The following is a 12,180-nucleotide window of genomic DNA, read 5'->3' as shown; positions in this document are numbered from 1 at the left end:
GGCCTCTGAAATTCACTAAAAAACATGAAACTATGTTGAAATAGGCATTTATCACGAAAATTTCAAAATATATATATATTTTGATCAAAAACAGTTTGAAAATAGGCAAAAAAAAAAGGCATTCATGGCATTTTGCCTGAACTTCCGGGCTTTAATGATTGGAGTTGCTCAGCAATACCATAAAAATGACTGGTATTGCTTCAGCAACATGAGCAGATATGTTCCGGCGTCCCTGCGTGTGTACTTATTATTTTCCCCTCTATAACAACCCTCTTAATCAATTAAAAGAGGTGCAGGTTCTTCCACTGGAATATTGTGGTAAGGTCAGCAGGGCTTGACAAATTTGAAAAAATCTATGCACCAGAACAGTTTTTAAGGAGCCAAACATTTTTTTCTGAGAAAAACAAATGGTAGAAAACAATTTTTTTTTAAATTTTAAAACGCATAGTGACTCCTTTCCATGTTCGTACACATATGCTGATATAAGTTACAAAAATTTTATGTAGTTCTCAGACTTGAATTTAAAAAAAAAAAAAAATTTGGGCACCAATACCAATTTTTTATTCGCCATGGCGATCTGGGATTTATTAGTCCCTGGTTTGGACATATTTTCATGCTAAACTATTTGTTTGGCACTACCAATTTCATTCGAACTCCCTTCAGAATGAATCAACTTGTGCTTCTTCAGATGAGAACTGGTTACAAACTTCTGGTAACAAAAATTGCATTCATGTGACTTCTCTCCTGTATGGACTCTTTTGTGTCGGTTAAAACTGCTGATGGTAGAAAATGTTTTATGACAGATGTTACACTCATATGGCTTCTCTCCCGTGTGGACTCTTCTGTGTCTGTAAAGGCTACTTTGGTCAGAAAATATTTTACCACAGATTTCACAATCGTGTGGTTTCTCTCCCGTGTGTACACTTATGTGACGGTTTAAGCCGTTACTTTGAGAAAATGTTTTATGACAGATATCACACTTGTGTGGCTTCTCTCCAGTATGGACCATGTTGTGCACTTTTAGACACTCTACTCGAGAAAATGTTTTACCGCAGATATTACACTCATGAGGCCTCTCTCCAGTATGGAGCCTATAGTGTAATTTTAAATGAATCAATTGAGAAAAGGTTTTACCACAGACATTACACTCATGGGGCTTCTCTCCCGTGTGAAATTTTTTGTGCATGTTTAAATTACCTACTCGAGAGAATGTTTTACCACAGATATCACATTCATGTGGCTTCTCTCCAGTATGGAGCCTATAATGTACTTTTAAATGGTCAATTCGAGAAAATGTTTTATGACAGACTTTACATTCGTACGGCTTCTCTCCAATGTGGACTTTTTCATGAACATTTAAATTCCTTCTTTGAGAAAATGTTCTACCACAGACATCACATTCATGTAGCTTCTCTCCCGTGTGGAATCTTTTGTGAATGTTTAAATTCCGTCTTTGAGAAAATGTTCTACCACAGACATCACATTCATGTGGCTTCTCCCCCGTGTGAACTCTTTTGTGAATGTTTAAACTGCTACATTCAGAAAATGTTTCATGACAGACTTCACACTTGTGTGGCTTCTCTCCTGTATGGACTCTTTTGTGCCTATTTAAATCGCCTACTTGAGAAAATGATTTACCACAGACATCACATCCATGTGGCTTCTCTCCTGTGTGGATTTTTATGTGAATGATTAAACTGTTATTCCGAGAAAATGTTTTATGACAAATATCACACTTATGTGGCTTCACTCCAGTATGGACCCTGTCGTGCGATTTTAAATTGACAAGTTGAGAAAATGATTTACCACAGATTTCACACTTGTGTGGCTTCTCTCCTGTGTGGACTCTTTGGTGAATGTTTAAACTGCTACTTCGAGAAAATGTTTTATGACAAATATCGCACTCATGTGTTTTTTTTTTTGTTTGGTTTCTCTTGTGCATATTAAAAATATTGCGGCTAGAAAACATTTTACTACAAATATCACAAGATGTGAATGTTTAGATTACCTACAAGAGACGGTGTTTTACCACAGATTTCACTCTCGCGTGACTTCTGCTAGTGTGAACTAATTTGTTGGACTAATTGTTGCTAAAAACTGTAAATGTCCGAATTTTTTTTATTGCTGAATATCACACTTGTATGGCCCTTTCTCCACTATGGACCTCCATTTTATCATTCAAATAGCATACTCGAAAAAATATTTTATCACAGAATTTACAATTGTGCAGTTCTCTTGCGTGTGGACTTTTACATCAGTTCAAATTGCTGATGTTAAGAAATGTTTTATCACAATTCATATGGCTTCCCTCATGTGAGGGAAAGTTTTGTGTATATTGACATTTTTAGCAAAACAATGCTTCCCACAAAATTTTCATCTGTGTGACACCTCCAAAGTATTGATTTTTGTGTGCTTGTTCTAAAGTGTTGATGTGATGTAACATTCTTATGCAGATGTAGCTTCTTTTTGTGTAGATTTAAAAATTGCTGATTTCTGAAATGTTTTACCACAGATACACTCACTGTCATGTGTGTTTTCTACAATGTGGACATTTCAGTCTGATATTTTTACGAACACAACTTTTCATCAATGTTTTTCTGCAACACTGACACTCATGTGAGTTTCCTTCAGTTTTAAAATTGATCAGAAGCTATAAATTCTGTCTAAATCGATATAAAACTGACACTTTTATTCATCCATATCATCTTCATTATGTAATCTCGCGGATGATTCACCCACATGCTTAAAAATGTGTTAAACAGAGCAAGCAACCAAATCTGTTATAGTTTCTGTGATCTTTCTGTGAAGTTTAACGTTTTCCAAAAAAACTTCTCAGCATATCCTCTTGTAGAGCTGTTGTTGTTTTATTCTGCAGATTATGAGAATCTTTGATTATCTGGAAAAGAAAAAGTATTCTCATCACAAAGTCTAAATCTATTATAATCACGGTTGGCAAGGGTTTGGTCATTATCAGAGAAACCATTTGTATTTACCATACTGCCTAAAACACCCATTTCGAAAACCATACATGAAAAATGAAAATCAAAACAAAGACAATGGGCCGCGTTAATAAAAAAAAAGAAATGCTTATGGGGGGTCATTCCCAAAAAAAGTGTACATTCCACATTTTTTAAATGAAAAATTCAAAGTTGAATTTTCAAAATAAAATTGATCTCAAATTAATGCTAATTGACTTGAAGTTTAATATTTTAAAAATATTTTTCACTTTTATTTAGTAATAATATTTTATTTTTTTGGGTTTTATGACTGAAAGTTATGGACTTTGTCTACTCTGTTACGAAAAAAAAATTTCACTGTAAAAAAATTATTATTATTATTTCTGATGTTTTTATCTCTTAAAATAATGAAATCAGCTAATTTCTTACACATATGCTGAAAAAAAGACAGTTTTAAAAAATTTTTGACTTTTTTCTGTCATTTTAATGGTTTTTCACAATTTTTTTCAAAATAGCACATAGAAAAATTTATTTTTTATGCATATATATATAATTAACAATTTAAAATGAAAATTTTTCTTATTTCTCACAGAAAATGGGCCCGTAACTTATATGTTAATATCTTAGTATGTTAAATTTTTTGCCTGTAAACTGCAAAAAAATGCTTCCCATAACAGCGTACAGAAACGTTTAACTGGGAGTAAACTATCTAAAATATTCTAAATGTGCTATGTAAATACACTATTATTTTCTGAAAAATTATGCACACAATGCATAGCTGCCAACTTTTGAAAATGAAAATTAGAAAGATTTTCGCGCGGACCCATATTTTATGCTAAAACCAGGGAATAAAATCCATACTCAAAAACTGAAGTCAAATAAAATAGGGACTTTACACACATGGAAGTTAAACCCTTGGGAATAAAATCCCTACGCAAAAAAACAAGTGAAATTAGAGGCCAAAACTTCAAAATGGTGATCTAAAAAAAAAAATATTGTGTTCATTCAGAAACAACGTGAACAAACATTTTGCGTGAATGACCCCAAAATCATTGGAAAAAACATCAATTTTTGAAGAACACATGACTTTTTGTGACACTTGCTTCGCGTTTTTTTGCTCTCACATGGGTGACGATATCAATCTTTCTACCATGACAGATGTTTATGTCCTTAACACAACTTGTACAAAAAGACAAAGTCAGCCCTTCTCTGGAACATTTGATGAAAGGAAATTCATCGGGGAATAAGTATCTTTAAAATTGATTAAATATGTGTCTGCTTATCAGTATTCATGTTTTGTTATATCACACATACGTAACTTCAACAAACAAAATTTTGACCACATGCGCATCACTATAGTCTTCAATTATTATCCAGGACTATTGGCTGCTAAGCTATTTCCCTGCACGATGAGACAAAACTTTTCTTGTTACCATCAGTGGGGGTTCGTAAAACTTCCTTCAAATAGGAATTTCCCCATTTACAACGTGTGACTTCGAAAAGGGAAAAGAAACAGAGACAAAAGACTTCATGCCCCACCTTAGGGATTGTTTTCAGAAACAGAGATTTTTTTAAATGAAGTAGGGAATTTTTAGGGACAATTAGGGATTTTTGTAAAAATTTGGGAGATTTAAGAACTTTTCGGGAGGTTGAGGGATGAAGCTAAAATTCGGGAGACTCGGCAGCTATGGCAATGTGATAGATGACCCAGAGACTCCTCTACTCCTCTATAACCTTTGAAAGATGTCCATGACATCAGGAAGTTCACGAAATACACTCCCCCTCCTCCCATAGTTTGAATTTTGGATGTGGTAATATTCTGAAAATCTGGTCAAAATGAACACTGGACTTGCTCAGGTGCAGCCTATATTACAATAAAAACTGGCTGCAATGATACTTGATATAACTATAAATCCCTCTACAAAGATATTTTTTTATATCTTGTTTGGAATTGTCCATAAGGGAATGTTAAACTCCTTTTGATACAACGATATTTTTTACAGCGATAAATCCCTCCCATGATGATATTTTTTTGAGATTTAGCAACTGCTACAATGACATTTTTTTATATTTTGCTCAAATTCACTTTCCTTATAACATATTTATTATAATAATAACCCCCTATACAATATTTTTTCTTTATTTGTACAGTATCATTATATCAAGGATTCATTGTATATCAGGATAATGTTTTTTGTTTTACTTCAAAACATTTTTGCTCATATTGAATATAGTGCAATATAGTGTTGGGATAAATCTTGCATTTAAGCCTCTCACATTAGTGATCCAGAGTGGATTGGACGATTAGGGAAAATCGAGCCTGGGAACAAAAATAATATAGGAAAATGATGGTTTTGTTCCATAAAATACAGAATGTAATGTCATATAACAACCTGTACTCATACTGAAATGTGATTTTTGGCACATCTCCTTGGATTTGTGCCTGGCAGTGATTTTGCCATTTCCAATTTTCAAGACATGAATGCGAGTGGATCTCCCATTTAAAAAAGTTTCACTGCAGACAGCAGACAGACCAACAATGCGATACTGATGTAACAGGAAGGTGCAAGCAGATATGTATCATATTTCCTTCAAAATATGCAAGACAGGTGGCAGCACCAGCAAGAACACGAAACAAGCACAATTGTGGCAATAGAAATATGTTAGGGGCTCCCCATACACTTAGAAACAGGGTTGGTAAAAAAAAAGCCGGTTTTCTTTTTGGCTTAAACCAGTTTTTCGTTTCAATAATATTTACATTAAAAACAATTAAATTTCTGGAAAATCAATCAAACTTCTGATAATAAATGAAAATATAATGTTTATTAATGTAATTAACACTATTACCATATTAATTAATCTATAAATATTCTTTGCACTTTAATAAAAACCAACTTTTGCAATTTAGTTATTTTATAACTTAACCCAAGGAATAATTTTGCGTTTGAAAATTCTTAATGTTATTATTAACTCTATAATAAAGATGTTTTTCCCCGTTACTTTCAATATGCTTAATTAGGATGGCTATTTTGCAAAAACTGTGATAAAAATTAGGTGAATGCAATGTGTTTAATGAACCATACAGATTAATTAGCGATGATTTATGAAATACAGGGAGATTATAACTAATGTTCTGATTTCAAAACACTGTAAAATAAGAACCACTGGTCAGAATGACTTGAAAATTTACACGAATATTCCTGAAAAGCAACAGAATTTTGTATGAGGAATGAAAAAAATATGTTAAAATGTAAAATAGAAGACGCTGTACTCATCCAACACATGAGAAATTGGATCACAGAATAGAAATGATAGCGAAATAATTTATAAATAATTAGAATCGCGACATTTCATAATTTATGGAAACCACAAAAATGAAGTCATTCAAACAAACTACACAAGAAATGATAAATATGTTGTCCACCATGTTCTGACTGTGAGGTAGAAGTGCAAAAATACTTGTTCAGCAACAGATCAGAGTATGTCATGGTAATGATGTGGATGTACTTTTAATTCAACAAAGTTTACAATCCAATCACTGCATATAACATTTTAGGGTATTCCCAAAGCCAAAAGTTGCAAGGGTTATAGCAGTGTTCAGGTGTCATGTCATCCCGTTATTGCCAAAATGGTTCTTCAGCAGCTGTTTTGCTGGTGTTATAATGTGCATCTTGATAAAAGTTGTGCTATCCACCAGGGCTGGACAAATAAAAAACAGAGTTTAGGTGCCAGCCAAATTTGAGCAGGTGCGAAGCAAATTTTTCACTTAAGAAAAGCAGTCCTAAATAATCATGGGCAGAGATACGGGGTGGGGGGGGGGGGGTGGCATTCAAGGTGGAGTAGACATTCCCTTTTTTAGAAGACACATTATTACAAAATCAAAAAAATTTGTATCATACTTACACTTCATTTTAGCAATGATGCACATAAAATTTTAGGTGCCAAAACCGATTTTCTAGTTGCCATGACAACCTGGTGCCTGGAATTTGCCCATCTCTGCTGTCCCATTACTGTTAAGTGCCGAAATGATGTGGCTGCGCAAAATAGATTGTACCACTGACCAAGTACAGCATCATCTATTTGTATATTTTAAAGGTTTTTTCCTTTAGCCAAAGGAAATTCCATTCCTCCAGAATTATCCCTACAAATTTTCTAGCGATTCTGACCAGTAGTCCTTATTGTGTAGTGTTTTAGAATCAGAACTTTAATTATAATTATCCAGGATACAGCTGATTATTTTTCATAAATCACTTACTTACAAAAGTTTTTTAACAACTGGCTCTTACGAAGATGAATTTTGGAAAGAGAGAAAATTCAACTGCCCTTGCGGGAAACCGAACTTATTGAACCCAGAGCTTTTTTTGCCCTGATTATTGTATAATATTTAAAAGGGAGTCTGGGTTTATATACATAATTTATAAATTATTTAATTACTAATTATTTTCAAATAATATTTATATTCCAGAGAATATTTATTTGTACATCAGGAGGGATGGTCATATTATTTATTGCATCACTATGATGATGTTATATATTTTTAATCTCCATCCCTTATTTAGTCTAAGATTGTTGTTTCGTTATTGTTTTTGTCCTTTGCTTTTATTGTCCTTTTTCATTTTAACATAGTATTAGTTACCCTTTTTTTGTGGATGCATTGGAGATTTTTTCTTTGGCAAGAAAGACGTCAGAAAGCGTATGACTGAGTTTCACTCTAGGTGACGTTTTGTCGTGCTTTTGGATGTTTTCCTCCCCAAAGAAAAAAAATCGCCAACACATTGCCAAAACAATATGATACTAAAGCTTTTTATTTTTTTTTCAACACAAAAAAAATTCACTATGAAATTATTATAAATGAGTCAGTTTAAACTCGTGACATAAGGATCCCCCAAAGGCCCGAGTAGGATAATTGTGACAATTGTCAAATGGCGAGAAAGGAGTTGGGATACTTTCAGGATATCCGGATGCGATGGTGGTGAAAAAGCAGTAAAGGCACCCTTTTTGGCACTGCTTGGCGCCAAGAAGTGACGAGTCTACTGCAACCCCCCCCCCCGAAGGAGAAGAAAGGAAAAATAAAGTTTTCTTCACCGCACACCTGTTTTTTCCCCCATCCTCCTTTCTCCACCGCACACCAATAATCCACATTAGAAATCAAAATAATCCTTTGGGCACATGCACATGAAATAATCCAAAATGCACGTTATAAATCAAAATAATTCACATGGAATTGAATTAGTGGTAAACTCATACTACTGAATTAAAAAAAAAAATAGTCACGACAATACGAAACTAAAATCACCAGAAAAATAAATTCTGCAGGGTTTCAAGTTACTAGGCCCAACAAAAGCTATTTAAGGGGCCGTTAAAGTATTACGTAAGAGAATTTTTAGCCATTTTTGACCCCTGTCATCAAAACTCTGACCCCCTTCCTCCCCCCCCCCCCTTGTCAGCAAAATTTTGTCATCAGCTCTGTCCCTCTGAATCGTAATGCATAGGCCTATTGGTAGGATCACAGACGTACATGGGGGGGCATAAGGGCCCCCAGACGATCAAAAATTTATTTTTTTAATGCAAAAAAAAAATTTTTTTTAATTGAAATTTCAGAAGAAAATACCTTTATATGTTATTATAATCAATTTCTGCTAATTTCAGTGTTATTTGAAGGCTATGAACTCAAAACTTATCTTTAATGAATTCATTGTGACCCACCCTCTAAGCCATATCATGATAAAGTGCATAAACACCCTTGGCCCATGAACCAAATATAGCCCTGGGGGTTATCGGATGCGGCCTGCCCTCCTCAAACCTAATTTTGTAAAAATGAACTAAGCGGTACATTTACAGATTGCTTAAGTGTCGAGTAGTACAATTCCTGTGCATTTAAACAGCTTGTGGCACATTTTCAGATCACTTAAATGACCCGGGACACATTTCCAGAACACTTAAGTGATCTGTGACACATTTATAGATCCTTTGAGTGACATGTGACATAGTTTTAGAGCACTTAAGTGGCCCCAAGTGCAGTTCTATATCACTCAAATTACCCGCGGCACATTCTCAGATTATTTAAGTGATGCGTGGCACAGTTCCAGAGCACTTAAGCGGCCCAGACACATTTCCAGATCACTTAAACGACCCGGGACACATTTCCAGAACACTTAAGTGATCTGTGACACATTTATAGATCCTTTGAGTGCCATGTGACATAGTTTTACAGCACTTAAGTGGACCCCAGGGCAGTTCTACATCACTCAAGTTATCCGCGGCACATCCTCAGATTACTTAAGTGATCCATGGTATAATTATGGGTGATCACTTGAGTGATGCATTGCACATTTCCACAGCACATGAGCGGCCCAGACACATTTCCAGATCACTTTGATTCGGAAAACATTTAGAGATCACTAAAGTGGCTCTGTAGAGCACTTATAAATAGGGGAAATGTTACTTCAAGTGCCCACAAACTATCGAAAGGTTTTTCCTGTTTGTGACGCACAGAGTAAGATGCCGTTAAGAATATTTCATATTTTCATAAAGGGCGGTTGATGATGTAAGCATTATCCAAACCCCCCCACCCTCCCTCTTGTCATAAAAGTCAGCAAATCGGAAACCTCCTCCCCCATCGATGCTGATGTAATACTTGAATGACCCCTAACACCGTCAAGAGTTTAAAAAATTGGCGCTGAATCGCTACTGTGAGCAGAATATCCTGCAACAACGCACAATGGAAGTGAAATGACATGTAGTGTAACAATGCATTAGTGTAAAAAAGTTTTGTCCAATCGCTAACATAGGTGCATGTGAATATGCAAATAAGACGTAAGAGGGGAACGTAGTAAAATTCCTACAGCTATAACCATAGATATGCAAAAAAAAGTTTCAGACTATTTCATCAGCCACTACACCTGTAGGCTGAACTTTGTTAGGGCTCGGACGTTGCTTCACTCCTCCGGCCATTAAAGGAGCCCCTGCCACGAACTGAAAATATCAACTCTATTTTCACCACAACCAGAAACATGACAATAACATTTCACTAAGCAGGATTAAAGCTCTAGCAGACAGAGAAGGCAGTATAATCCAGTTAAAGGCGGCAAACACAGCGAAAATAAACAAACGTTTCCAAGGTGCCACAGTTAGCGACTTTCTGAAGGGGTCTAAACTGCATGCCACTCTAAATAATTTTTCACAAAAAAATGAAACCAATTATAATAATAACCATCAGCATTTCAACATCAGATGGCATACAATGGGCACCGCGACAGAGCACGATCCTTGACGTGTGTGGTGGGCCAAGGAGGCTCTAAGCCAAACAATAAGAAATAATGAACATTTCTTTCATTAACTCTATAATGCCCAGATCGCCCGAAGTCGGCCGAGTAGGTTAATGCCCATAACCGCCTCAAGTCGGCCCAGCTAGGGGGTATGGGTATGTTTTGGTGGGCTTTTGTCACCCATGGGGGAACAGCTGTCGTATGGTCCGCCACTTGGCGATTATTTGGCGCCACACATGTCTGATGGCCCGACGAAGAGTCGCCAAGGCCGTCAGACACTACGGACGCCGAAAAAAAAGCGTGCAAAACATAATAGAAACCACCAAGCATAAAAATATAAAAAAATATCAGTTAAAAAAAAATTACACCTGGCCCATTTTTTTAATAATAAAAAGATCGGGGCATAAGGAATTCCGAGCATAAATATTCCATGCATTAAAACTAAAACCCGGACCCTTTTTTTTAAATAAACGGATCCGGGCATGTTGAATAAATAAATAAATATTCTATGCATTAAAACTAAAACCCGGACCCTTTTTTTTAAATAAACGGATCCGGGCATGTTGAATAAATAAATATTTATGCATTAAAATTAAAACCCGGACCCTTTTCTTTAAGTAAACGGGTCCGGGCATGAAAAATTCTGTAGGTTCATTTTAAATAATAAACCGATAAAACAGAAGGCATGGCAATGGATGAATAACTAATAAATACAACGAAATAATAAAATGGTATGATACAACCTGAGCAGTAGATAATCCAAATAACTAGAGCTACAGAAGGGAGGAATAATAATGAGAGAGAGAGAGACGCGCTGGAAATGGAACAACGGCTGCTTAGAATTTTTGAAAAAACGCGGTGAACAAAAGAAAAATCCTGTTTGTTGAAGCTAGCGCCATCTAGTATCACCCAACGAAACCGGAAAAGTGTTAAAAAATACGGCAACCCAGAGAAGCATTATGACGGTCTTGGCGATTTATCGCGAGAAAAAAGTCGCCAAAGTCGTGGCGGACCATACTGCATCTGTTCCCCTATGGGGAAGGAGATGAAAGCTCTTGTCAGAGGCGGGAACGGAAAAGACAACTGCAACGCACTATCAATGGGATTTTAAAAGCTGATGTACTAGAATGTTCCTTGAGAATGGACTAAGGGTACTCAATGCATTTTACAAAGAGGTAATACTGTGAGGAAAGGGGTGTTTTCAGTATATATATAGACAAATTATCTCCCAAAAATCCATTGAAATGAAAGGGTGAACGTCAATGCAAAGGGTGGCATGAATAGAAACTCATGGAGAAAGGGTGGGGAGAAGGAAAGTGGCCGAAATTTGGACGAGTCCACTTCGAACACAAAAAACTTGGTATTTTCACGACCCTCTCAGGTTTTCTATCTGGGCATTAAAGAGTTAATATGCGTGTAGCATAATTTTTATATAATAATTTGAACTCATGGGGAACCCTCCACAAAATATTATATTTCCACTCCTCCCCACCCCCCCCCCCCCCAGAACAGTAAAAAAATACCCTAATAATCTGCTGACCTGTCTTCGAATGTGAACTCGACCACAAACGAATCCGCCCAAGGAATTAGCGAATCCATGCAAGCTGGAATCCTAATTGAATCCCTTGATGACAAGTTATGACCATTTAACGATCAACATCGACGGGAGATACACATATGTAATAACGTCCTCTATGCCTATGTCTATTAGGGCTCTAGGATAGACGAGAGCATGATCTCCACAGCAACGACCGTCAGGTAAAAGTTAAACATTGTCGTCTGTGACCAAGGTTTCTAGAATATACATGTCTGTGACTGCACTTGACACTAGAGATAAACAAAGTTGGTAATGGTTACGGTTTTTTTTTAAAATTAATATAAAGTTTTCTTTTCGATTATTTATGATATTTCTTTTGTGAAAATTTCTAATTTCACGTCCATTAAACGTTTTGTAA

The 12,180-nt window shown here is 35.7% G+C and overlaps 1 protein-coding gene across 1 annotated transcript; it reads right to left on the bottom strand.

The window, feature by feature from the left end:
• Positions 1-419: 419 nt before the first annotated feature.
• LOC149065168 (uncharacterized) lies at positions 420-12,049 on the bottom strand. Its single transcript, XM_089254354.1, has 2 exons — positions 11,766-12,049; positions 420-2,896 (listed from the first exon to the last, which is right to left on the bottom strand). The coding sequence occupies exon 2, from the start codon at positions 1,967-1,969 to the stop codon at positions 617-619; it is 1,353 nt and encodes a 450-aa protein (XP_089110480.1). The 5' UTR covers positions 1,970-2,896; positions 11,766-12,049; the 3' UTR covers positions 420-616.
• Positions 12,050-12,180: the final 131 nt, after the last annotated feature.

Source organism: Pholcus phalangioides, unplaced genomic scaffold, assembly GCF_987345545.1.
Source record: "Pholcus phalangioides strain wild (caught in Gottingen) unplaced genomic scaffold, Ppha-v1.0 ptg000041l_1, whole genome shotgun sequence".
NCBI lineage: Eukaryota > Metazoa > Arthropoda > Arachnida > Araneae > Pholcidae > Pholcus > Pholcus phalangioides.
Note: the sequence above shows the minus strand (reverse complement) of the source record. Positions and strands in the feature narration are given on the sequence as shown.

Excerpts from the sequence above, each read along its gene's own strand:
- LOC149065168 (XM_089254354.1), bottom strand. The coding sequence starts at position 1,969 with ATGTTTTCTAGCCGCAATATTTTTAATATGCACAAGAGAAACCAAACA.